The following is a 26818-nucleotide window of genomic DNA, read 5'->3' as shown; positions in this document are numbered from 1 at the left end:
TATTACTAAATATCAAAATTACATTGGATTATTAAATGTTTTTCTATATTTTGAAATGTAAACGAGCGTCTCTTGTCTGAAAGTAAATTTTAATACCTGGAGAAACTTCTTTCAATGTCTACTGATGTTAATAGTGCGTACTTGAAAAAGACGGTCTCACTTACTGACAATTCTTCTTCAATTTGAAAAGTTGTTGCTTCACCTGTTAGTATCCTAGAGATTTTCTTCATTGTTTGGAAGCCAGTGTTCTTCTCCAAAACTTTGTTCAGTTTAGCTGCTATACTTTGTCCTATTTTCCCCCTTGCTGTTTGCAACACTCGACTCAGTACATCAATATAATTTATTGCATTGCTAAGTTCGAGTTCTTGTTTCCCCAAGCTTGTAATTGTCGAGGACACAATAGCAAAGTTAGACTTGATAAATGCTAAGTTTCCTTCGATTTTATCAGAAGCGAACACGTTTGGCGCTATCTTAATTGATGCAGCATCTTCTGAATCAAAACTACTGACGATAGACTTTACTATCTTAAAATTTTCACTGTAGTATACGCATGCATCCAACCAGGTATCCCATCGTGTGATTACTGGTTTAGGAAGCAAAGCTGACTTGGAGCAAATGCTTTGAAACATTCTTTGAGAGTTACAATATGAAATGTAAAATTATGAGACAAATCTTACATTTCATGTAATAAAAATACTCCAAAAAAAATAAAAATTGGGAAAAATTAACAAAAACCTTAAAAAATGCTTTAAAATGCAAAATACGCCCCAAAATTTTTAAAAAAATGCCCTATAAATCTAAAAAAATGCTCTAAAGGACAAAAAATGTCCGAAAATGCAAAAAATGCAAAAAAATGCAAATGTCATCAAAATCCGGGCCTTATTTATTATTAACGAATTTAAGAATATAAAACTAGCAGAGCATTCCGCACCTTTGCAAAACTTTTAGACTTGAAATAAAATAAATTCAAATATTATTTGTCTCGTTTCAATTGTATATATAAACACAAGCATGCTTCGGAACTAAACACTGGGGGTTTTGCGTTCGGCTGACCACCTGACCGGAACATCTGCTATTGCACCCCAGAGCCCAAGGTCAAGAAAACTGAGATGGGCACAGTAGGCCTTGGGCCCTCAATGGGCTGTCGCGCCACTGAGTTTAGTTTAGTTTTATATATAAACAAATATCAGATGTCATTAAAGAGTTAAAATTTTTATTATTTAAAAAGAAAAACTAGAAAAAAAAAACCTGTAGTTATATTATTAAAAGAAAGAAAAATTAATAACAATGTCGATTGGCACTTAAAACTTACTTATTAACGATTGCTTACGATCATATGACTAAAATTTCATAAATATTCTCACTTGAAATCAAGAACACTGCAATGCAGTAAATCATATTAATAAAAAAGGAATTTAATTCATTTTTAGTTATTTTAATTTTTGAACTTTATAATTTTAAATGAATATTAATGAGACCCTTGTTCATGCTTATATGGTATGAATAAATTTTGAGTTTGCTCCAGATTAAATGTGCTATTCTCATTTTTATGTTTATCTGTTAAGTCTGGAAGAGTTTATGTAAACAAGCATTAAAACAATAATATATAAGTTTATACATATGTATGCCTATTCATTCAAATGTATCTTATATAAAATATATTAATTAATGAGATGTATCTTATTGAGTAACAGGAAAAATGATTTTAATAAATGCTTTTATATTTTTCTATCATATTATTATTATTTTTTTTTAAATTAAGATTTAGCAAAAAATTGTGGACAAATTCAATTGTAGTTCATAAAAAAGTATCCAATATTTTCTTGTCTTTTACAGTGCGTATTTTTTTTCTTCAATTATTGAACAATTTTTGCTCCAGAATATTACACTAATAATTTTCTAAGTAATCTCTATTTTGGGATATTTTTTAATAAATCTTATGAGAAAGATTGTCAGCAATAAATTTATATGTTGGAAAAATTTAAGATTTGAAATACTTTACTCTTTTATAATAATCAACAAAAAATAAAAAAAGAGTATATTTATTTTTGAAAATGATAAATACTATTTTAAAGTTTTGCTATCGTAAGGAATCGAAATACTTTACTAAATTACTTATAATTTATTTATTATTATTGCTTTACGATTACTACTTAGCTAAATCATTTTGTCCCATTTTAATATTATATGCGTCGTTTATTTGTAAATAATTGTAGTGTTTATGTTTAGGTTATTTCCACTTGGAATTTAAATGTATATCATCTGACTCTGTAAGAATTCTTTAGAACCTATTTTAAAATATAAATTTTATGATTGCGCCAATAAAATTACAATTTCTTTTGTCTCTTTTTTGCAATGATATAACATATTTTCCTATGTCTCGTATTCGTTTCATTATTAAAATGTATCATTTCTTCTTTTCAAATATATGATTAAATCTAATATTTGATTACATATCAGAAAATATGAAATAATAATAATATTATACACTTAAATAAGGTTTACTCTTTTCTCGTTAAAAATAGTTATAATAAATCAAGATTTAAAATTAATAGGAAAGAAAATTCTTATTAAATCATATGAAATACACATAATATTGCTTCATGAAAAGCATCATGTTCATTTTATTGAGTTATAACGTGATAATTAACGTTGATTTATTCTAATAAAAAGCTAAAAATTCACCACCTAATAATATTTAAGTGCTATTAAATTCGCTAAAGCAAAAATATTTTACGTCGCTCAAATTTCAGAACTATTTATTATAGTTTTCTCTTAATTCAAATCTGAATACCGCGTTGTCTTCTGATTCGCTAACACTTCCGCGGATGACGTCACAGACCTACTGAGAGGCCTTGACTCTCAGTGGCTATCAGCAAGGTCTTTCAGTGACGTCACAAACAGTGGTGTATAGCTGATAAGTGATTTGTCATTCATTGAACTACAGTCCCGTTTGTCCGTTGGATGTGTAGTTAGAAACCTTTATCAAAAATATATATAACATTATTTTACAACCTTTAACAATGCCATATGCGTGTTTAGTTCCAAAATGTAAGGGGAACTACAAAAATGGGCCTAAAGTATCAGTTTTTAGGTTTCCGAAAAGTGAGGAAATGAAACGGAAATGGATTAATTCCATTAAACGAGACAGCTATCAAGTAAATAGTCATAGTCGAGTAAGTGTTATTTATTTTTTATATTATAATATTCGTTTTTGCAGACTTTATAAAAGATTTTTAATTATATAAATGAGAGAAGTTGTATTTAAGAATTACAATGTTTTAGGTGTTGTTTATTGCTAGCGAATATTAGAATATAAAACTAGAAAAGCATTCGTACTTTTGCAAAACTTTTAGACGTGAAATAAAATAAATTTAAACATTATTTGTCTTGTTTAAATATGTAAACGAAAATCAGATGCCATTTAAGAGTTAAAATTTTTATTATTTATTTTTTTTAAAATAATTTTTCAAAATTAATTTTTAGTTTAAGGTTTGGGATGATGACTACAAATTCTTCAAGAANTTAAATTCAACTAACTTTTTTTAAATGAAATAATTTTTAACTCAATAAAACTTTTTTCCTGGTGTGTGAATTATAACAACTACTTTTCTTATAGCTTTTTAACTTATTTTTTTTTTCTACAAAGGAATATTTTTTTTCCTTAGGTTTGTGAATTACATTTTGTTGAAGAGGACATTGTTCGCCAAGCTTCATTTTTTGATGAGAGAACAGGCAGATTGTTAACAGCTCCAATTAAATTTCCTCGATTGAGGGAGGGGGCTGTACCTTTAGTTGCTCATTTGGATAGTGAAAAGGGTATGTTAACTTTTTAATGTAAAAAAATATTTACATCATTTACAAAATATTTACATCATTCAAGTGTATCGATTTAAAAATCTTAATCTTTACAATAAAATGTTTAGAATTATGCTTTTTTGTTTGTTTGTGTGAAAATGGTTGTGCTACTAATGTCCTACATGGACATGGCTTCGTGTCTGTGTTTGTGTAAAGTAAATCTTTGTGAAAAAATATAGAACGTGTCACTTAAGAAAAGTGATACTTGTCGCGCATTGGAATTCTTGATCCTAACCGAAATAAAATTATAAAAGCTTGGCATCTTGAATATTTTCGGGAAATCACAAACTTCTTTCACACAATTGGAGAAGATCACAGATATCCACCCACGTGACCTATGACATCAGAGCCAACTGATCGTTTATCAAAATGGCGTGTTAAAGTTGAGCTAAGCTTCTCCACATAAGTTAGAATGTTAATTAACGTGAAGTTGATTAAATACAGTGCTAATCGAGTTTGTTGAAATATGATTCTTTCTCGTCTGTATTTTACTTAACTTAGGTTTATTATTTGTTTATGTATTTTTTTGTAACCGTGTGACACATTTTTGTCCTGTGTACTTGGCAACTTCAATGCATGATTAGTTTGTTTATGTTCTAAGTCAAGTGGCTTCGAGTCTGTCTTTGTGTTGAGTAAGAAATATATTGCAAAAGAATTGAAATCTTCGTGAAAAAAAACAGAACGTGTCACTTAAGAAAAGTGATACTTGACGGTCTAATCTTACTCGAAATAGAATGAAAAGAACAGTTGCTTACGTAAGCACCTGCCACGCTTCAACAACCAATCAGGATCGAGATATCCACATTACGTCACTTGCAGGTATCCCATTGCATTGTGATGTAAATGTAAACATTGGTAGACTCCAAGAATATTAAAGCGAAATTAAAATAAATCTTACTTCAGTTATAGTGCGACTTTGAGGAGAACTCCTCCCTACTGAAAGTCTGGGGCTGTCTGCTGCTATGGTAACAAGCGAGAACACATTTCTAATGATGGTGAAATGATGAAAAGAAGGTGTCGATTGGTTAACTCACGACGACCTACGCTAAGATTAAGACAAAACTATTCACCCAACACCCCTATTCGAAGTGACCTTTCCTCGTAACCATAGTGCCCGCCTCGACGCAAGACGGGTGTCTGGAGGAGTTGGGAGTTCTTATGAAAGCCTCGCTATACTGTGGTTTTAATTCTAGGAATGGTCTCATTAGTTTATCTTTGTTAAAACTTATAATTAGTTAAATTTTCAAGACAGACTAGTGTTTATTAGTCGAAACTCAATATTGCTATATTTTCTATATGTACTGTTAAAAAAAAAAAAAACATAGAATAATTATTAATATTTAGATCGCTAAGTAATGAGATTTTCTTCCGCTAGCAACCCTATCCCTTCAGCCACCGTGGTTCATAAATGAACATTTGGGAATGTGTTTCTCTAATAAATTCGAATCATAGAGCTAGGAAAATCATTTTTAAACAAGAACTTGTATAAAATATTCTGGAATGAGCCTTAGAGTGGAAATAATTTATTTGTAATTCAACTTTTACTGAAACTAATTAACATATTTATGCCCTCATATCGAAATAATATATTTCATAGGTTCTTTTAATTAAAAACCATTCATCATTCTAAAATTCCATGCCAGTGCATTCGTTCGAACATTAAGGAAACTATTAATGCATTTACGAAGCTTCATTTATCGGTTGGTTGTCCCTTAACTTTGAGAAAAGGAACAAAATCTGCACTTTTTCGTTTTGGGGGAAAGCAACTAACCTTCTAATTTCCGTTTTGATGAGTTATATATGATGGCTAAAGACGTTTAAATCATTTTGTAAGGAGGATATTGTTATTTCTTTTCTGTTCGTGGCAACGGACGGGGGGAAAAAAAGAACACGACGAAAAAGAGGACGGGAAAAAAAAGCAGCCATGATAAATGGAAGCTCTTGCCAGTGACAAGTGCTTTCGTTAGATAGATGGACCAAGTTCGTGACACTAACTGCAATTGATGTTCCATGACACTGGCCTTATATAGAAAACTTAGTTGCTATGGACTGCGCTTGTTCTTCTATGGAATTGGAATTGATTTTTTTTTTCTACTTAAAATGCCACTTTCCCCCTGAATTTTTAAAATAAATGATTTAAAAAAAAAACATGCGTGGAAATAATTAAATGGCTAAGAGTGAAGCAATAGAGGGAGGAAGAACTAGAGGGCGCTGTAAAAAATGCATTGAAATTTATAGTAAAACGTTTGGCTATCATGATGTCAGTATTTTTCACTGAATCAGGATGTCAGTACTAGCGTACTTAGCGTACAAAAAACATACTTAGCGTACAGAAAATATCGTAAAATATGATGGAGAAAATGGTGGTGAATTCATTCCCTGTCTGGAATCAAACGAGCACACCATAGATATAAAGGAAGTCTCCTATATTATATCCCCTATATTAGTCCCTGGAGCACACATTATCGAGCCAGCGCTCTAACCCTTGTAACGATTGAGATGGGCTCAGACCAACACCACCGAGATAGGTGTTGCTCAGACTCGTTTGCTGAAAAATGTCTTATAGTGAGGTTGTTAGGTAAGAGCTTAATTGCGTTTTAAAAAATAAATAAATAAAAGAAGAGAAATATAGGTTGTTTTGGTAATGACCGATTTCAACAGCATTTTTGTTTCTTCCTCGCCTTTGCTTTTGCGACCCCAAATATGTATACATATTTTTGACTTAGTTTTCAACAAAGCTCTATAAATTCATAGTAAGGAATTCTAAAAATACATTTTAAGTAAGGTGATTGGGGAACACCTGCATTATTTTTTTTTACCACTTATTTTCCATCAAGGTAAATTTCAGTAAAAAGTAATTTACATGTTAATGATTTATTTTAAGTTAATTTTTTTATTTCAGTAACTTTGTTTAAATATATTGTCATTTATGCTTAAATAATATGTATTCTCCAAAATAATTTTTGATGAACATTTATAAATAAAAAAAAAATTACGCAAGAAACATTAATTTATGATCCAGTTATTTACACTTAAAAAATTATTTAATTCTCATTATTATTATGGGGTTGTACTGGTAACATTAAAAACCATCATTCATCTGTGGAGTTTACTGGCACAATACTTAGTACGACTTATGACTTGTCACAATATGTATTCATTAACAATATAACCAACGCTTATAAGCTTATAATGCTTATAAGTATTGCAATTTTTAAATTATATATATATTTTCTTTTATTTTATCGCCGTTGAACTACGACCCAATTTTGGGTTTACGATTACAAATGTTCAACTCCATAGCCTTGTCATTTTGAACCTATCCAGAAGACAAGGAAACGCCTGGATCAGTTCCACCAGAGGTATTGATTTGTTATGGGAACACGGAGGACTTTGCGACTCGACAGATTTAACGTGCATCAGTCACCATTTACTACACGAAGAGTCTTCGGCCGGCGGGGATCGAACCCACGAACTCTTGGACATGGGCCCAGTGCCCTACCAACCAGGCTATCCCGGACTTAAATTATATATATTGCAATTTACACTCTTAACTTCGAAAAAAATGATTTCCATTGAAATTAATTTCCTTCAGCTACTTTAATTATTTATTTTAACTCTGCCATTGTTTTTATTCTATCATTTCTCTCACGTAGATTTATTTTTGAAATTAAGAATCGTACAAAGGTTCATCTTTAATTCAAATTACTCTAACCAAAAGAATATATAACGTTAAATTTTCATTGTATCAATCAAAAAGTTGTGTCACCTTTGAAAAGTAATTATGTTTATTCGACTGGTATATTCCTCGTCGACTAAGTCTGTCCGTCAAAAATTGAGATACTTAAATGCAGGCTATTGAAAGAAAAATCCTATAATTATTTTGAACTTTTTAGATTTTACACAACTTATAACGTTTTCCTTTCTCTTGTACTCGTCTTTGCTCCCCATATTGCGGCCCCTATGGGTTTCACTATGCGGTTGTTCAACTCGAGTTAACCTGTAGACTGACTTTAATAATTTTCTTTTTTTTCTTCTAAAATTCTCCTCTTTGATATTCTCACCGTCTTTGACTCTATCTTACGCCTTTTTCTCTTCTATTCTCTTTCTTTCTTTTTTTCAAACAGCGATATAAAAACGTATTTTGTGTTAGTGCGATGCATTCTACAATGATTTCAGGTCTCGAAGTGGTGTATTTTTGCCTATATGTTTATTCACCTCTGTACTTTTTGCCTATATACTCTTATATATTACATTTATATCAATGCTATAATTACACATTTTTGTAATTGAATGAGTTAAATGGTATTTTTTTAGTGTTCTTTTTTTTTTTTAATTTTCTTCACAGAATTGGTTGCCAGAACCTAGATGAGTACTCCGTAAATGTAATTTTTATTGTATTCCGGTAATAAGGAGTGTCACTAACATAAAAGAGTACTGCATAAATTAAATTTTTATTGTATTGCTTAAATAGAAGTGTCAAAAACATAAAAGAGTACTTGGTAATTATAATTTTTATTGTATTCGAGTACGAAAGAATGTTCAAAACTGAAAAGAATAAAATAGAACATAAATAGAACTTTTAATGTATTCTCATAAATAGGAGTGTCAAAAACATAAAAGAGTACTCCGTAAATATAATTTCCTTCATGGAGGACTTTTCGATGGAACTAACTTGCATTTGCGTTACGTAGAGAGTAAAATCATGAAAACTTCCAACGGTTATTGGGATTCGAACCCGGTTCACCTCATTGGAAGGCGAACGCTCTATCCACTGGGCCATCACGGCTCCCACCCGGTTAATTTTTTTAAATTTTTTATATCCGTCGTAGAACAGCCGACCCAATTTTTGGGTTTACGACCACTAATGTTCAACGCCGTAGCCTTGTAATTTTGAACCAATCCAGAAGACAAATAAACTCCTGTATCAGTACCCCCAGAAGTATTGATTTGTTATAGGAACACGGAGGACTTTGCGACTCGACAGATTCAACGTGCACCTGAACGGATGTCTTAAAAGCTAAAAATTAGTTAAATTCTTAAAATTTAGGCACTGGTTAGCGACTGGTTTTTGACGCCTTTTTTTCCTTTTTTTTTACCTCTTATTACGTATTTTATTTTGAACACTTCATAAATATTATTTATAATACGGTTGCTTATTTTAACCAACAGTATATTCCACTACATAAGTTAAAATTTCAGTTTGACTCATAAAATTTAGTTGAAAAATTAGTAAGCATATGTATTTATTTTTTAACTTCGATTTTTTATTTTATTTTTTGTGTGAGTTTGCTTTTTTATATTTAGAGGCACAAATGTCTATTCTAAAATAAAAGCTTATTTCTTACATTAAATTTCCTGATCTTACATCCCGATTATAAATCACTCAAAAATATACGTCTTTCAGACGTTTTAAAAGCATAATTTAATGAAAAAAAAATTTTTTTTCCATAACAAATTTTAAGCGATATTACTAAGAGAAATGCGATGTTATTTAAAATGTAAACAAACTCAGAAAAGAATTCAATGAAATTCAACATAGAATTCAATGCGATTAATATATTTTGCGTTGCAGACTTGGACATATTGTGCAAAAGTAAAGGCTCAATACTCATTAAATTTCAATGTCACAAAATGCGCAATCTAATATCCAGTTTAATTTAACATTACATAGCGAATAGAATATTCTCAGTAAAACGATTAAACGATTTCCTCATTCAAGCTTCATATATTATATTTCGCATTTTGAAATTAAATTTTGACATTGAAATTCCACATATTCATCATTCTTAAATATAAAATAAATTAACAGACCATAATTTTATAATTCTGAAAACTTCTATTACAGATGTTGAATTTTCAACCGTTAGAGAGGTATACAATCGAATAAGAGAAAATATTAAACATAATGCATTTAATTTCCATAGCTGTTTCATTTTTAAAGTAACAATAATAATTTTAGAGGACTTGGTTTAGTTTATATGATCATTAAAAATTTATATAATGGAAATTTCATTAAAAAAAGAAAACGCTTTTATTTAATATTTGCACATGATACGAGATTTGTTTGCTTTTTACAATTCAAACATTTAATGCATTTCTATTTTACAATTATTTTTTCCCCTATAAAATATCTCAAAATATGATACGTATATTTGAAATAACTTATTTCGTTTTCATCATTTCTTTAGTTTTTATATTGAAGTAAGGGATGTAGATTNTCATTTCGTAGAAGCAGAATTTTGGTTGGAATGAGTTCAGCTAAGCAGGCGAAATTCACTCTGATGACGCACAAGAATATTGTCAACACTTTGACTCTTTGCACATGAACTTTTCTGACCGTCTTAAAGATGTTTTATTCCCTAGAAGTGCCTCAATGGGTTTATGGGTTCTGAACCCTTTTGTGAATATTGAAACAGCAGAGGTTCAAATTTACGAAGAATTGGTTGAACTTTTAACTAAGTAAACTTTGAAATGATGATCGTCTCACAGAATTTTTGCTTAAAGGTAACATCAGTCGTCTCTATCCTGGACTGTAGAGTATCATTAAACATTTTTTAATTGCCTCCCCTTCTCCCTAGCTTGTCGAACGTGGAATCAATGATGTTACAGATCTTATCACAAAAAGGATAAATCGACTCAAAATTGTGCAACGAGGGGATTAGCGTTTTCATCTCACTGAAAGTATTGAGCCGACTGTTAAAAAATTGGTTCTGAACCATTAAGTACAATCATCCCACTAACATAGTTACTTGAATGTTTCGCTGATACTACTTTTTAGTGTTAAAAATCATTTTGGTTGTTTTTTTAATTATCTAATAGCGAATAAATAATTTTTTAAAGCATAGGTTTCTTTGTAGTATTTTTTTCATTAAACGTATTTATTTTTATTATAACAAAAAAGACTGCGATTACCTGCTACGAGAAAATTATCGAGTTAATGAGCACATTATATTTTTTAAAGAGACCAAACAAATTTAAAGCGTAAAGAAATTAAGATTTTGCTTATAATTCAGCACACCTCCCTCCGTCCCCATGCTCTAAACAATTGCATTTTCACGAAGGGGGGCGTTGAAAAGTTTTTTGCACCTTAAGGGGGTGGTAACGTTAAAAAGGTTGAGAATCTATGGTTTATATGATCATTAAAAATTTATATAATGGAAATTTCATTAAAAAAAGAAAACGCTTTTATTTAATATTTGCACATGATACGAGATTTGTTTGCTTTTTACAATTCAAACATTTAATGCATTTCTATTTTACAATTATTTTTTCCCCTATAAAATATCTCAAAATATGATACGTATATTTGAAATAACTTATTTCGTTTTCATCATTTCTTTAGTTTTTATATTGAAGTAAGGGATGTAGATTTTATCTATACTTGTGCATGAGAACTTATCACAGCAATATAAAAGTGGTTAAATTGTCAAGCAATTCAAATTTGAGTTGTTTGTCATATTGACGATATTTAAACATTAATATATATATTTTATTTTATTGAAATAGAATTGAAATTTAAAAAGCATAAATCAGACGATGAAGAATTTTCGAAAAAGTCGCTTGAAGAACTTTGCTTGCTTGAACTTTAATTATTTCATGTGATAAAATAAATTCTTTGTCCTTAAGTTCTCATTATAATCGATTATTCAAGCATTGTAATCGTGAAGTACGTAAGAATCCGTTTTGAGATTTGCAAACGATAAATATGACGTAACCGATAAAAACCATATCTCGCCAAAAATTCAAAGTCGAAATGCGAAGGAAATTTTTTACAGTACTACAGTCTATAACTTAACGTATTTTTAAATTTAAAATCCGTTACATTCTTTTAGCGTTTAAACGTTAAATGAAATATTTACGATAAAGCGTCATCTAAAGACGTCATCTGGGAGCTCACCAAACGATTTATATCAACAAAGAATGCAAACGTGATTTTAAGCACGTTGTTTATTTCTCTCAATATTCCACGTACATGACCTTTATTGCAAAAGGCTATGACGTTATAATCAACGCGAAACTAAGCCTACAGATAAGGTGTATAATTTTAACCACGGATTAAGGCACTTAAAATAGTTTTCATTTTAGCCTTGACCATAAATTACAATATAAGGTATCAGTTAAGATCAAAATCACTATTGTTTTAATAAATTAGATCTTATTAGTGATACATTCTAATGAACTCGATTCTTGTATAAATATATCGTGATAAAACTGGCATAACCTTTTATCGATTAATCTATATTTAAAAATTTTACGTAAATATTTTATTACAGTAAATGTGAATAGGTGCTTTAACTGGGGCCAATAAAATTTATGTAGACCTATAAATTTACTAACTGATGAAAAAAAGTAAAAACTGAAAAAACTACCTTTTTTAAGTAGCATATAAAAAAGGAAATAAGTATTAAAAAAAAAGTTGATTTCGCTAGAAAAAAAAGGCTATAACGCTAAACAGGCAAAAAAAAAGAAAAAGAAGAAAAAAAAAAAAAAAAAGTTGCGTCCCTTTCTTTAAACGTTAATAACAAAACTAATTTTTTCCCTCATTTTTATTTTAGTTGAAAAAAAATTTTGTTCTTAAAATTTTTATTTTAATTTATTTCTTTTCTTTTTAACTTTGTGACTGTTATCTTGTTTATGTTTTTGTCAACGAAATAAAACAATTGGTGATAAAATGGAGCAATTAAAAAGCAATTGTAATCAGAATTTGTATCAGGCATCGAACTCAGATTGAAGTTAGAGCACTTCAGCCTGATAGTGATAAATTGCCTAAGGCGAGAGTAAAGGCCGATAAAGTTTGTTAGAAAACGATTGAAATTTGCCTAGTCGTCGGGTGCGGAGCTTCTGTAAATATTTGAGAGCTCAAGCTAGTCAGAAAATGGTCGAAATTTCGATTAAAAGATTCCCTTCTTACATACACGAAAGCGAGTTAATAAACATGTAGTAAAAAAGAAAAATAATTTAACGAATTTTTAAAAATAATATAGTACTATTTAATGAGTAGCTTAAAAATCTTCAGTATAACCTGTGTTTACTTTTTTTTTTTAAGTTATCAAATTTAAAAAATCGATTTTCAAAATTTCTGATTAACTTAAAATATTATACTTAAATACAAGAATTTTTTAAAACATTTTCTTTTTAAATAAAATTGTTTATACTTTCCATTCACATTAGTTTCTTTGCTATTACCATTTGAAAATAAGTTAGGAAATTTTTAGTTTTAAATTATATAGTTAATTAAATTATATAGTTTTTTCTCTTTTACTTATTAATTGTAATTAATATATAAATACTAAAAATTATTAAAACAATAAAAGTGAAAATAAAGTAAATCTATTAAAATATGTGTATTCCGATATTTGAGGCATTCATTAATATAAATTTATGATGGAAAAGAACAACAACCGTAAAAAAAGAAATGCATTTAAAATTTTGAAGAGCAAATATTTTATTTAAAGTAGTTTATTTTTGTGTTGTTGATAAAATCCAATATGTTGGAATAGTATAAAGGCTGAAAAAAAAAGTCAAAAAAATTCTTCATCCCTTTCTTTGTAATCGTTTCTTTTAGTGTGTAAGCAAGCAACGCTCTCTTCAAATATCTCCCGTTTTGCACTATTGATTTTAGTAGTAAATATTTTCGACGGAAGATGGCAGGACTTAATGTGGTGAAAATAACTTCCGCTAAAGGTTGAAAGGACATCTTTTCTTCCCTTGCGTTCGCAAATAAAATTAAGCTGTCTGTATTGTTATTTTTCTCTTAAAAATGCCGACAAATTTTAAAAATGGTGGTACTTGTTCAGTTCCTGGTTGTTCTATGCGAAGAAGAACTAATTTATTGTCAAGTATTAAGATGTTTAAGTTCCCTAAGAACCCTATACGACGAGCAGTTTGGGCTAAGGCTGTTGGACGAAAAGACTGGTATCCAACAGATAACAGCTTAATTTGTAGCAATCACTTTTCTCATAGTATGTATTTGTTTTTAATTTTATTAAAAAGTTATTCATAAATAATTATTGGGTTCTGGGTTGTATTGAAGTGTTAGCAATATATGGGTGCATTGCTTTATTATTTTTTCTTCATCCTACATATTTTTTTAAAACTTATTATTAACTTATTTTAAAAGAATTTATATGCTTTCATCACTTTTAAAAGTATATAGATATTTTTCTTTCCAGTTTTAAATACAAAATCGTCACACATTCGCATTCCTTTTTCTTTCAAAAATTTTTGTTCTTCTTATTTGACTCTTTTTTTTCTTCTTTTTTTTCCGTTTCTTTTTAGGGTCCTTCAAGATTTTTATATCCTTTTACGTTTGCCTCATGCTAGTTTTAAACTAATAAGTGAAAGGAAAAAGGAAGTCTGATTTCGTTACTTCGTGTTGGTGTTAACGTTTGTGTTTGGCGTAGTATACCAGTTTCCCATTTATTGTTTATTTGAAGAATTACGAAATAAGTTGGATAATGACAAAAGTAATAATTAAAAAATATGAAAAGTGGTTTTTTAGTACAAAAAAAATTTCTCTCAATTTTTGAAAATTACAAAGTGACGTTAACTTTTTACTTTTTATTGATGTAATATTAACATCAATTTAAAACCAAGGAGGATTTAATTAATTTAAAACTAAGTATGGTTCTAATTTAATCTAAGTTTGATATTAGTATCTTGTAAAAGTAACGAAAACCTCCTGTAATTTCTTTACTTTGAGTATGTAATAATATCAGAGATGCCATGATGCCAACTTGCTCCGGATAGAAAATATATATTTTAAAGTGGTAGTTTATCAATTGTGATTCTCGGTGTAATAAATTCAATTTAGTAGATTTTTATCCACCACTATTTCTAAATAATTCTTTGACTTTATATAATTCACCACTTTACAGTACTTAGTACGTCATGCTATACCTTTTAAAAAGCAAGCAAAAATAGTCAAATATTTGCAAAATTTACTTTGTAGTTATTTACCGTTTTTTTAATTAATTTAGCGGGTCCGGAGCAGTTGGCATCTCTGTAATATTTGTGTTTGGCTCTTGTCTTATAAAACTCTACATTAATGTTCTTTTAATTAAAAATAATTTATTCTTTATTCTAAAAAATTGTTAAATAAATTGAATACTGACAAAAGTAATAAACAAATAGTATCAAAAGTTTTTTTTTATTAAAATTTATTTTTCTTCTGATTTTTAGAAAATAACAGTGACGTTTTTTTTATTGATATGCATAACTTTAACATCAATTTAATATCTGATCGAATTCTTTTTTGTGACGTAAATTATTATTAATATTTAAGTTATAAAAAAAAAATGTCTATATTGACGATTATTTCTGGCAATTTTCTGAAATCGAATTTCGGTTTTCGAGAATACATGAACTTTGACCCCTTATTACTTAAAACTTATACGTTTTTAGATTGATATTTTTTGACTGTAAGTAGAGACATAATTTCAACATATAGAATTAGTAGTTTCTCTACCAAAACTGACATGACGTGCTAATTCCCAATAAATTATCCCGGATGCTTTTTTCTTTTGCACCAGATGGTTAGCGCGATTTCAAGTGTTACGCCGATTTCAAAACCCAGAATATGTATCCCTGAAGGATGTTGTGACTTTCTTTTCTATCTTATCAAGCTTTGAAAGAATTTTTTTCTTGCCATCCCTATGCCACACCTTATCTCTCGAATTCTTATAAAACAATCGCGTTTCATACCAGATATATGATTGACACTCATGAGTGAGTTAGAAATGGTTTATGAGTTTTTTTTCTTTTCTTCCCCTACGTATACAAGTATCGAGTCACACAGTTAGTCATTTGGTGCAGATTTAATGCTATAACTAGAATTAATTCGAATAAATTAATTCAAATTAGAGGCACAAATCTGTTGCACAATTTTTAACCCAAATTTCGAATTCTGTTGGTTTCGAACAAAACTAAATTTGCAAGTCTCTATAGACATTGACAACTCTAATGCTTTTAATCAAAGTAAACGAGTAAATATGATTCAACATTCTCTCAACTTTAATTCTTTTCATCATCTACATAAATTCATTCGTATATTTGGTGTTTCAAATTACCCAATGAAGGTAATTCGTATAATACGAATTACTCAAGTAAACTTATTTATTTGATTCGAATCACTTTGATACCAATTGCTTAAGTATTATTCACTTGATTCGAATCACATTGATACCTATTGCTTAAGTAAATTATTCACTTGATTTGAATCACTGTACTGACACCAGTACATTAATTTGCTTTATTCGAATCACTTTAATGATACCAATCACCTAGGTAACAGAATTTATGGAGTGAATCTGCAACGCTATCTACACAAATTTAAGCTTTATTTGAATCACTTTAATGATACCAATCACCCAGGTAGCAGAATTTATGGAGTGAATCTGCAACACTATCTACACAAATCTAAGCTTTATTCGAATCACTTTAATGATACCAATCACCCAGGTAGCAGAATTTATGGAGAGAATCTGCAACAGTATCTACTCATATGTCTGAGACCTATCTCAACGAATGAGACAGATAATTGTTGTGAAAATTCAACTTAATCTAACATACTGGTAGCAAAATTTTCAAAAAAAAAAAAAAAAGGTTTTTGAGAATTATACATTATAACTTTTACGTTCCTCAAATTTTATGCAATAATGCTAAAAGAAAAAAAAAATGGAATTTTATATAATTCGATCTGTTCTCAAGAAACAGAAACTTTTTTTTTGTTCTTTTCGGTGTTCTCTCGTTCCAGCTTTTTAATTTTTATTCGAAACAAGTTTAGAAATGTTTTAAAAATGAGTCTTAGCACTTTTCTTCCCTTATTGTTTGTTTGGTCTTTCTATAAGAAATATAAGTTTGGAAAATGAGAATCAATAAAAATAATAGTACCATGTTTAAATTACCTTACCATGCTAATTTGCGCATAACAAATTAACGATATCAAAACGTTTGTTATTTCGATTAAAAACTAATTGATATTTTCTTATTGTAATTAACATTTTTTCATAATTTTTCTGATCCTAACCAATGCATCTTTGGATGAAAGTAATTTTTAGCCATTGAAAAGTTATTTCACAAACGATTTTTATTTTTACAAAACTGTGACTTTCCTTTTATATATTATCTTATTTTTCGCCATTTCCATAATTAACAAAGAGGGCACTGGTTAAAAATAAGCGAAACGTTACCTAACAGTCATTATTAACTGTTACTAACTTTCAACAGTTACAGTTAATTGTATAATAGTTCAAATGGCGACAGTGGTATCAAAGAACAATCTTAAATGGTTTGATATTTTGTGAATTTTAAAATCTCATTGAAACTGTTTCTGCTTTTAAAGTATTTAAATTGTTCTTTTAAATTTAGCAGAACTTGCAAACTTATGCTGCTAGGCCAAGAAAGTGTGTTAGTACTAACTTAAAAATAATTATTCAAGTAAGAAAAATAAAAAAAAAATTCTGAGCAGACGATTTTATAAATGACGCTTTTTTTTCTTCATCTTTTGGAATCGTTTTCAACTTTTAAGAAACGCAACTTCTTGTATCGATTTGGCAGTTCTTTAAAGTCTGTTTATTAACATAGATATTTAGAATGCCTATGAATTGTTCTGCCATTGGCTGCAAGCAGACGTTTATCTCTGGCGGTTCTCTAACATTTCACAGGTATTGATTTATGTTTATTTTTTCTTATTAAAAAAATAAATAAATAAGCAATTGTTTTTAATTATCATCTTTTTTTTTTAAATCTATGTTTAAGGCTTATCAATTCGCGCCATTTTCGATTTCTTTTTCATTTTTTTTCTAATAATTAAATTTTGAAAATAAATACATGTAAAATTACTGGAGTATATATACAAACTATGATCCATAGTTTGTATATTTATTATTTTTATTTATGAACTCGTGATGCATAGTATAACTTTTATGGATTCGAGAAGTTATATTACACATAATAGTTCTCTTAATCTTGCTGAAGTAGTACAACAGAAACTTTTATAAAACTTCCTATGAATATTTATATTTTGTGAATAGTTCCTACAAAATTCGTAATTTTATGTCTAGAACTATAACTTTTTTTAAAAAACAGAAACAATAATATTAATATCAGACATTATGAAATTATTTTTTAAACGTCAGCCATTCCTTTTTTAATGAAGATTAATGGTACCAATCGTTGTTAATCTGAGAGGGGTGAACTATAATTTATTTTTCTTTCTCTTTTAATTTTTAAAAATTTATGATATTTTTAACCTGACTGTATTTTTCATTTTTATGCAACCTGCAAGTATTTGTTCTTTTCCTGCAATTATTTATTCCTATTATTATTTGTTCTTTTATCTCTAAATTTTTCTTTTTATAATTTACCATGGCTACAAGCGTAGAATATTTTTATGTTAATCGAATCTACAAAATGTGTATGCTATATCCAATGCAAATTTTCACCAAATTTAACCCCTTAACCTTTTTTTGACTCAAAATTTCAAAATCATCAAATGAAATATTTAAGGCAGTGTAGTCTCAAGCAAAATTTTTCCAATGTTGACATTTTTATATCAGACTGCTTCTTAGTATTGTTTCTAAATAGCTACTTTATAAATTTCTGGGATTTCTTCTTGATAACAGCCACGATACACATAATTATCTTATTGCCTACTTGGGAATCCGTAAGTTTTTCCATAAGTGTTCGCCTGAGCAATTTGAAAATGTGGCTTATCATTATTTTGCATCAAGTCCTACATTTATAAGGAATTTTGCAATTAACTTTTTTTTTCGATCATTGTTATTTTATTACGTAGGGACAGATATTTTAACGCACAGATATTAATAAAATAACGAAAATTACTCCTTTTTTTATTCATTAATTCAGTGAATATCGAATTAAGAATCGATTTTTAAAGATTTATTAAATAACTTTTGTGATTAGTTTTCTATTACAGGCTTTTTTTAAACTTTTGCTAGACGAAAAAAGCAAACAAATTTATAATTTTTGTTGCAGTTTTCCTAAGGATGAAAATAGGAGAAAACTATGGTTGAATCTGTGTTCTAAAAACTTTAAACTAAAAAAACATTCAAAAATTTGCTCGAAGCATTTTGTGCCAAGTTCTTTTGAAACAGAAAAGTTTGGGGGCACTTGGCTAACGAAAACGAAAACTGCAGTTCCTACTTTATTGTTTTTCAAAAATACAGAAGTTCCCTCCGAAGTTGAGGCCAAAAAAAGTGAGTTTAAAATTATTGACTATTTGTTGTTGTTATTAAATCAAAAATCGTCAAATAAATTCGTAATATATAAAAAAAGAGCTTTCGACAAAATACTAAAATAGAGATCTATCGACAATGTTGAGCCACCTCAAAATCAATAAAAGTATCGCTATATGTTGAGCCACCTCATCTAGATTTGGCATGTGACATTTTTTGCGGCAATCAGTGGTCGATTCGCCGTGTAAGAGAAATAGTAACGGAAACAAAACAAAGCAAACGTTGCCACCGGCGGAAAAGAAATACAGCCAAAATTTGGGAGCCACGTAAGAGAATTATATATATTAGATTTTAAGTTTCTCGTTTGCTTTGAAATTAGAGATAAAATAGGGAAATTGGCTTTTTGATTTGTTGAGTTTGAGTGATTTGTCAGTAAATGAAGTTAAAAATTTTGATTAAGAAAGCACTGCAGAAAAAAAAAATTCCTGGAGTCCCACGGTTAAAACTCAGAGAGCCATTACTTTTTACTGTAACTTAATTTCAAAATTTACAGTAAAATATAGTTTTTAAAAAAATGTAAAAACTGCGAATCAGATGTCCTGTAACGGTTGAAAGTTTGGATCCCTTAAAGTTGTTTTTACTTTTTGCTAATTTCGCAATATCCCGAGAACTTTTTAATCGAGCTGAAAAAATTTTGCGTGCTGTTATGAAATTCCTTTATCCGAAAATAATTTCGCTTTAAAGATAATTTTTTTTAAATTTTTATTATTTTAAATGTGGAAATAATTATAAGAGTCGAAAAAATCTTGAATTGCAAGATATACAAATTTTTATATCATTATAAAGAATGTCATTTTATATGACAAAACACGAAATTTTTCATTAATTTACTATATACGCAAAAAGTAAAAATAAAAATAACATTAATAACATAACATTATTTTGAGCCCTCCTTTGAACAAACTATTGGGACCATATTTCCCAGATTTAGGCTGCCTCCTATATTTAGGATGGTTATTCGTCGAAAAAAAAGAGTTTATTTAGAAAGAGTTTGTTTTTACGTCCGATTTCGTAAATTAAAATATCGTCTACTTTTATAAATTAGCACATTTGAGGACACCCTCTCGAACTATTAAGATTGAGTTCTAGTACATGAAAATCCGATCACTAGATCAATCTGCAGTGAATTAGAATTTTGAATGTATGTTTCAAATTTTCAATCTAATAGCACTGTATTAGAAGAAAAAAAAATTCTTCTGAAACCTAAAAAATTCAATAAAATGTTCAAACAATAATTTTCTAACAACTTGCGTGCATGTGATTATCGACTTGTTTATAATATCCTAGCGGAATAAATAAAAAATAGAAGAAAAAAAAGTCTGATGGGAAGTTATCGTTTGGAACAAGATAATAGGCCTATCGAAAATGACAAGCTGTACTTTTTTAAAGAGTAGAAGGGGAGGATACGAGTATATCAGAAAACTTAACAATAATATTAAAAAACACATTTGCTGGCAAACTGGTTTTTACCAAAGCTTTCTAGATCTAATTCTGATTCTTATTTTCTTGGTAAAAGCTTGTTACTAAGGGAGTTTCTTGGTTAGTTTGAATCATTCATTGTTAAGCTATGAATAATGCAAACGCGAATTTTACATTTATTGTCAAAATCAAGGATTTCGAAAATAAAAATCTTTTGTTGAGTTTTTTTAATTTTATTCATTTTGTTTAATTTTTTTCATTTGTTAATATTAATTTCATAGATACCACTGGAATATTTTCCTGTGACCTGAGCTTTAAATAATGACAGAAAATGAGACTTTATCTTAGAAAAAAGTAAATACATTAATGCAATAAAATGTGTTCTTTTAAAATTCAAACAATTAAACATAATTGTTTATTTTTAATTATTGCATAAACTGATAAATTAACATTTTTTTTTTCGTACTTTAGGACATTTTTATAGTTTTATTTCTTCATATTTTACTCGACGAAGCAAAAATATACTAGATATATATTTATACTAGATTTATACTAAATATATTTAAATTCCATAAAAGTTTACAAAAAGTGACTTGAATCAAATTTCGCACTTTTCTTATAATTTTTCATTGTAATTGGGTATAATATAAAAAAAACACAACTACTTCCACTTAGTAGGAATAACATTTACCATGACGCAATGCTAAATTCTATGCCACTATCCACATAAATGCCACTATCCACATAAATCAATTATTAATCAAAAATCGAATATCAATTACTTTTCTTTATAATGCAATAAAATCTGGCAAGCAGCTATTTAAACGATCAAACACTTCGTTTGTTTATTTGTGGCTTGAAGTTAGGCTCGCAGAAAATGCCGTTCATGGGTTAAATTTAGTAGGAATAACACAACTTGTGACGTAGGCTATAGTATACCCAATTGAAACTTCAACGAAGAGTGCAAATTTTGCTGCATTTTTACATTGAGAATCTCTTTTTCAAGGCATACAAACAGAAATAAAAATATGACATATAATTTTATAAGTGATAAAATTGCACTAAACGCTGCCAAATATATTGGAAGCTAGTTCAAAAGGAGGTCAATATATTGGATGCTGGTTCATAAGGAGCTAATTTCGCTTTGACAAACCGATAAGTGATAATATGAAACTGCTTTAAAAAAAATTTTTTTTATATGTAAACAGGTGTTATAATTAGTATTGATATTTAAAATAAAAATAAGTAAATTTATTTCCTAATGTTTAAATTCATAGCCATGACTTTTAATTATTTTGATATTGAAATGTGACAAACACTAAATATGAACATTAAAGGATCACATACTCCAACCAAGACATTGACAAACACTTTGCTTTCGTCAATGTTTTTATAGGTTCTTTCGGGTTGCTCAAAGAATAGAGCGATTCTAGATGAACCAGGTTCGAATTAAAGCGGTGATATGGGTAGGACCGGGTTGGATTCTGCTCCCGGTTCACACTAACCAATGTACAGACGTGAAATATCTTCAGTGGTCCCTTTGCCGTTGGGCTAACCATGGGAGGTTTTCGTGGGTTACTTCTTTAAGTATCGCAAATGTGGGTTAGTTCCATCAAAAAGTTCTCCTCAAAGACTAGTTTGTCCCATTGCTTGATCCCGGAGTTCATTTGTCTTCTGGGTTGGATTCAAAATTACTAGGCTATGAAGTTGGACATCGATAGTTGTGAACTCTAGAATTGTGTTGGCCGTGCAACTCTGGTTATAAAATAGAATAGATTCTTCCTGCATACTTATGAATGCTTTTTAATGAATAATAACCTATTTTCTGTTATGAGTATGTAACAGTAATTCATAACTGTTAAGTTACGTTTTACACATTTCTATCTAACGCTACCATGCAAGTGGTAAAATGGTGCAATTTTAAGTACCGAGAAAATTCTGCGATTTTTCTTCTTCCAGAAATGGAAAGCATTTGTTATCCATTATTTAACCGTTCGAAAAATTTATCCATTACATCATTGTTTTGGTTTATAAAATAATGCTAAAATCGAGATTTATTTCTTGATTTTAATGTTTTTCATCTGCGTAAATAAAAAAATTCATTCCCCAAATGAATCACTTTTAGAAAAGTTGTTTAATTTTTAAGTTATTTTTCTGTTTCTTGGCAAAAGTAAATTCAGTTTTAAAAAAAAATCATTGATGAACTCATTGAACTTTTTGTAAAGATGTTTACTAAGGTCATGAATTGAGAGTACGTTTTCCTCACGAATATGCAATATACACTTCTATTTCTCAATAACGACCAACAACGAAAATCATAATCTTTTTGACCCTAGATTACCCCCAGGACCACCTAGAATAATAATAAGTGGTCCTGTCACTTTTTCTTCTTTCATATAGATCATTTTCTGTAGACTTTTGCTATCCATCGATTATAAATGTTTGATAAAAAATGTTTAGCACTTTTTTAAAATGATTTTTCTAGAATGAAGGAAAATTGTTCGCTATATTGGAATGAACAATTTAGTTCGGATGTTCTACTGGGTATTAAAATAACATCGCATCTGTGGAATGATTAGTATGCATGACTCCATGCATCGGTCGTTATAATGGAAAGATCTCAGTAAAGGGAGTCGTGCGTTACATTAGCATACCTGCCAACTTTTAATCCTTCCCATTTTCATTTTTTCCAGTGGTATTAAAATGGAATTAAAACTTCAATTTTAAGCAAACAAATACGTAGTATTTGAGAAAACTTAAGTTGACAACCAGGATAGTAACGCATATTAATATATGTGCTTAATTTTTGTAAGAATAGTGGTGATCAAAATCATCTAAAAATTAAGTTTATAAAAGAAAAAATAGTATTTTCTTACTACCACTTTAAATACGAAAATAAAATCTTCCAGAAAATCCGGAAGAATTGGCAGGTATGCATTAGGGCTTTCCAGATTTTTTTGGCTATGGAACATTAAATGATAAAAAAATTTTTTCGCCGGAACCCTGACTTGGTAAATAATAAAGTATAGAAAAACGGTGTAAAATGAAGTAAATAAGAAAAATTGTGAGCGTATTAACCAATTAAAGACTACTTTATTTAGAAAAAATTTATAAAATGGAATTTTTTCATTGTTTTGTTCATTAGTGGTCTTAAATTAGGTTTTATACCCAACAGTTGAATCCGCACTGCTAGAGTTGTATCTAATTTAGTTTTAAATTTGTTTCTGATGTTAACACGTAAATTGAAAATAAAATAAATAAACCGAATTATGGTTTTCGTTGAAATGAAAGCTAAAAGAACTACTATAAACGTTGAAAATGTTTACCAAGGTAACATATTTCTTTATAACGAATTTAGTTATTTTATTTTTATTTGAATAGCACGATATGATATACTAAAGCAGTTTTTCATAATTAGCAGCCATTCAAGATATTGTTATTTGACAAATATTATTTTAAATTTTTTCATTGGCATTTTACTTTAAAGAGGTCCGAAATATTAAATAAATAATGCATTATTAATTCTATCTAATTATAAATAGAGATTTTAAAAATCATTCATTGAACAAGTTAACTCTCGGAACCCCTTGGGTTTCGTGGAACACTGTTTGGGAACAGCTATGTTAGATTACACTAAAACCAAGATTTTATTCTTTGTTGCAGAAAGAGATACGAAATCAGCCTCGCTCCACACACATACTACCTCCTAAAGCCCTCATAGAAAGCCCTTTGATCTAACTCAAAAGAATGACAATCTTTTTCTCCCGTGACCTCTCACAGCCGTTTTCGATTTAGATTGGCTGTCTTCGATCACATGGTTAAACAGTCGCCATTTTGGGTAAAAGTTTGGATGGTGAGGTGACAACGCGCTATCGATCTGTTTTCTATTATCGCTTTTCTTTATTTCATTTGATACATATCGTTAAATTAATAATGACCGGCTGTTGCGCATTTGGTTGTACGAATAATACTAAACATGGATATAAATTATATCGTTTGCCTGTCGGAGCTCGGAATGAAGCACGGAGAAAAATATGGCTGCTTAGAATTGGCAGAGCTAATTGGGATCCAAATGAAAACAGCAGGTTATGTGAGGTAAGTTTAAAATTTATTTATTCATTTGTTTCAAATTTTCCATGGTATTATTTATTACTTATGTAGAGCAAATATGGTCTCTTTCCCCCCCCCCTTTCAAATTATAGTTGCAGCAAATTCAATTGTATATAAATATATTTCTCCTTAAGAAATCGTTAAAAATAGGTATTAATAACATTTAAATAGTTCAGTTTTTGTTGCCAGAGTAAAGAGCTAGTGTAACATATTAAATCTTTTCCAACTGAATAAATTTAAAATTGGTATGTTTTAATAAAGTAATCTAATTCTTATTTGAACTCTTAGTTTTTTCATCTTTTCTTGTTTTAAATATTTCATATATTAATGAAAAGTTGAAAGTGCAAAAGAAATTTGTTTCACTTAATAGTTAGAATTCGAGTAAGATTTTTTTAAAAGAAATATTTATTACTTATTGAACAAACCAGAACTCATCTATTTTGTTATTAAAACTTTCAAAACTCCTATTTACCAATTATTGACTGTTTTATCTCATGCATTAAATTTAAAGTACCAATATTGTTTTTTACATTTTATTATTTTAAATATTTCATTTATTATTGTAAAATTGAAAGTGCAAAAAAAAAATTTTAATACTTAATAATCTGAATTAAAATAAAATTTTTTAAAGACAGATTTATTATTTTTTGAACAAACCAAAACTCATCTATTTTTTTGTTAAATTCTTCAAAACCCCATAATTTATTTATTAATTTGTTTCAAACTTTTATGATGTTATTTATTAATTATGTAGAGTAAATATGTTTCGTTTTTTTTTTCTAATTAGGGGTACAGCAAATTAAATTGCATCTGAACATATTCTCTTAAAAAAAATCTTTAAAAATAGATTTTTTAGCCTTTAAATAGTTGAGCTTTTGTAGCCATAATTAAAAGTAAACTAGTGTAACATATTAAATCTTTTTCAACTGAATTTGCATTGTTTTAAAGAGATAATCTAATTTTCATTTAAACTCTTAGTTTCTTCATACTTTCTGATTTTATATATTTCATATATTACTGTAAAATTAAGAATGCAAAAGAAATTTGTTAGGATTCGAGTTAGAGTTTTTAAGAAAATATTTATCTAGAACTAATCGTACAGTATACAGAACAAACCAGAATTCATCGATTTCGCTATTAAACGGTTCGAAACTTTATAATTAATTTATTCATTTGTTTCATATTTTTCGTGATATTATTTGTTAATTAGAGCATTAATTTATTCATTTGTTTCATATTTTTCGTGATATTATTTGTTAATTAGAGCAAATATGTTGGTGTCTTGGGATATTCATCCACTTTTAGATGCACCTGGATAATTTTTTTAAAAAAATTTTTCCGCACATGCGCTGTATAAAGCAACTACTTCAATTACTCTTATCTGTTTTTTTTATTATTATTTTTAAATTTTAAAGCAATAATTTCGTTAACAGTTTAAAATTGATTCCATAACTTTGCTTCCATTGCATTTATTCCATTGCTTTGTTTAATTTTTTTTAAATATTTAAGCTATAGCAAAAGTGGCACTAGACCTAGAATACATTTAGGACATTCATCAAAGGTCTAGTCATACTAGGTCTGGTTAAGTGCCATTGCCCGGTATATCCTACACTGATGTATTTTTAAGGTCAAGTGCCATTGCCCGGTATACCATACACTGATGTTTTTTTTGAGGTTCAGTGCCACTGCCCGGTATACATTTGCCCGGTATACCCTACACTGATGTTTAAGGTCAAGTGCCACTGCCCGGTATACATTTGACCGGTATACCCTACACTGATGTTTTTTTGAGGTTCAGTGCCACTGCCCGGTATACATCTGCCCGGCATACCCTACACTGATGTTTTTTTGAGGTTCAGTGCCACTGCCCGGTATACCCTACACTGATGTTTTTTTAAGGTCAAGTGCCACTGCCCGGTATACCCTACACTGATGTTTTTTAAGGTTAAGTGCCACTGCTCGGAGTGCCACTGCCCGGTATACCCTACACTGATGTTTTTTAAGGTTAAGTGCCACTGCCCCGGTATACCCTACACTGATGTTTTTTAAGGTTAAGTGCCACTGCCCGGCATACATTTGCCCTGTATACCCTACACTGATGTTTTTTTAAGGTCAAGTGCCACTGCCCGGTATACCCTACACTGATGTTTTTTAAGGTTAAGTGCCACTGC

General features: G+C 29.1%; 1 protein-coding gene across 7 annotated transcripts in view; it reads left to right on the top strand.

Moving 5' to 3' along the window:
* The window catches only part of LOC107443779 (THAP domain-containing protein 7), an 84268-nt gene that overhangs the window by 15161 nt on the left and 42289 nt on the right, over window positions 1–26818 (top strand). For 2 of the 7 annotated variants that reach the window (XM_071185488.1, XM_043048354.2), the window contains one exon: window positions 3669–3819. The exons of 2 other annotated variants lie outside the window; for them this stretch is intronic. In XM_071185488.1, coding sequence (XP_071041589.1) covers window positions 3669–3819 — 151 coding nt within the window. Of the gene's footprint in view, window positions 1–2933; window positions 3177–3668; window positions 3820–24286; window positions 24633–26818 lie in introns of those variants that run through there. 3 more of the 7 variants (XM_043048353.2, XM_043048348.2, XM_071185486.1) reach the window with 3 other exon arrangements.

This window comes from Parasteatoda tepidariorum, chromosome 9, assembly GCF_043381705.1.
Source record: "Parasteatoda tepidariorum isolate YZ-2023 chromosome 9, CAS_Ptep_4.0, whole genome shotgun sequence".
In the NCBI taxonomy this organism is placed as follows: domain Eukaryota; kingdom Metazoa; phylum Arthropoda; class Arachnida; order Araneae; family Theridiidae; genus Parasteatoda; species Parasteatoda tepidariorum.
Note: the sequence above shows the minus strand (reverse complement) of the source record. Positions and strands in the feature narration are given on the sequence as shown.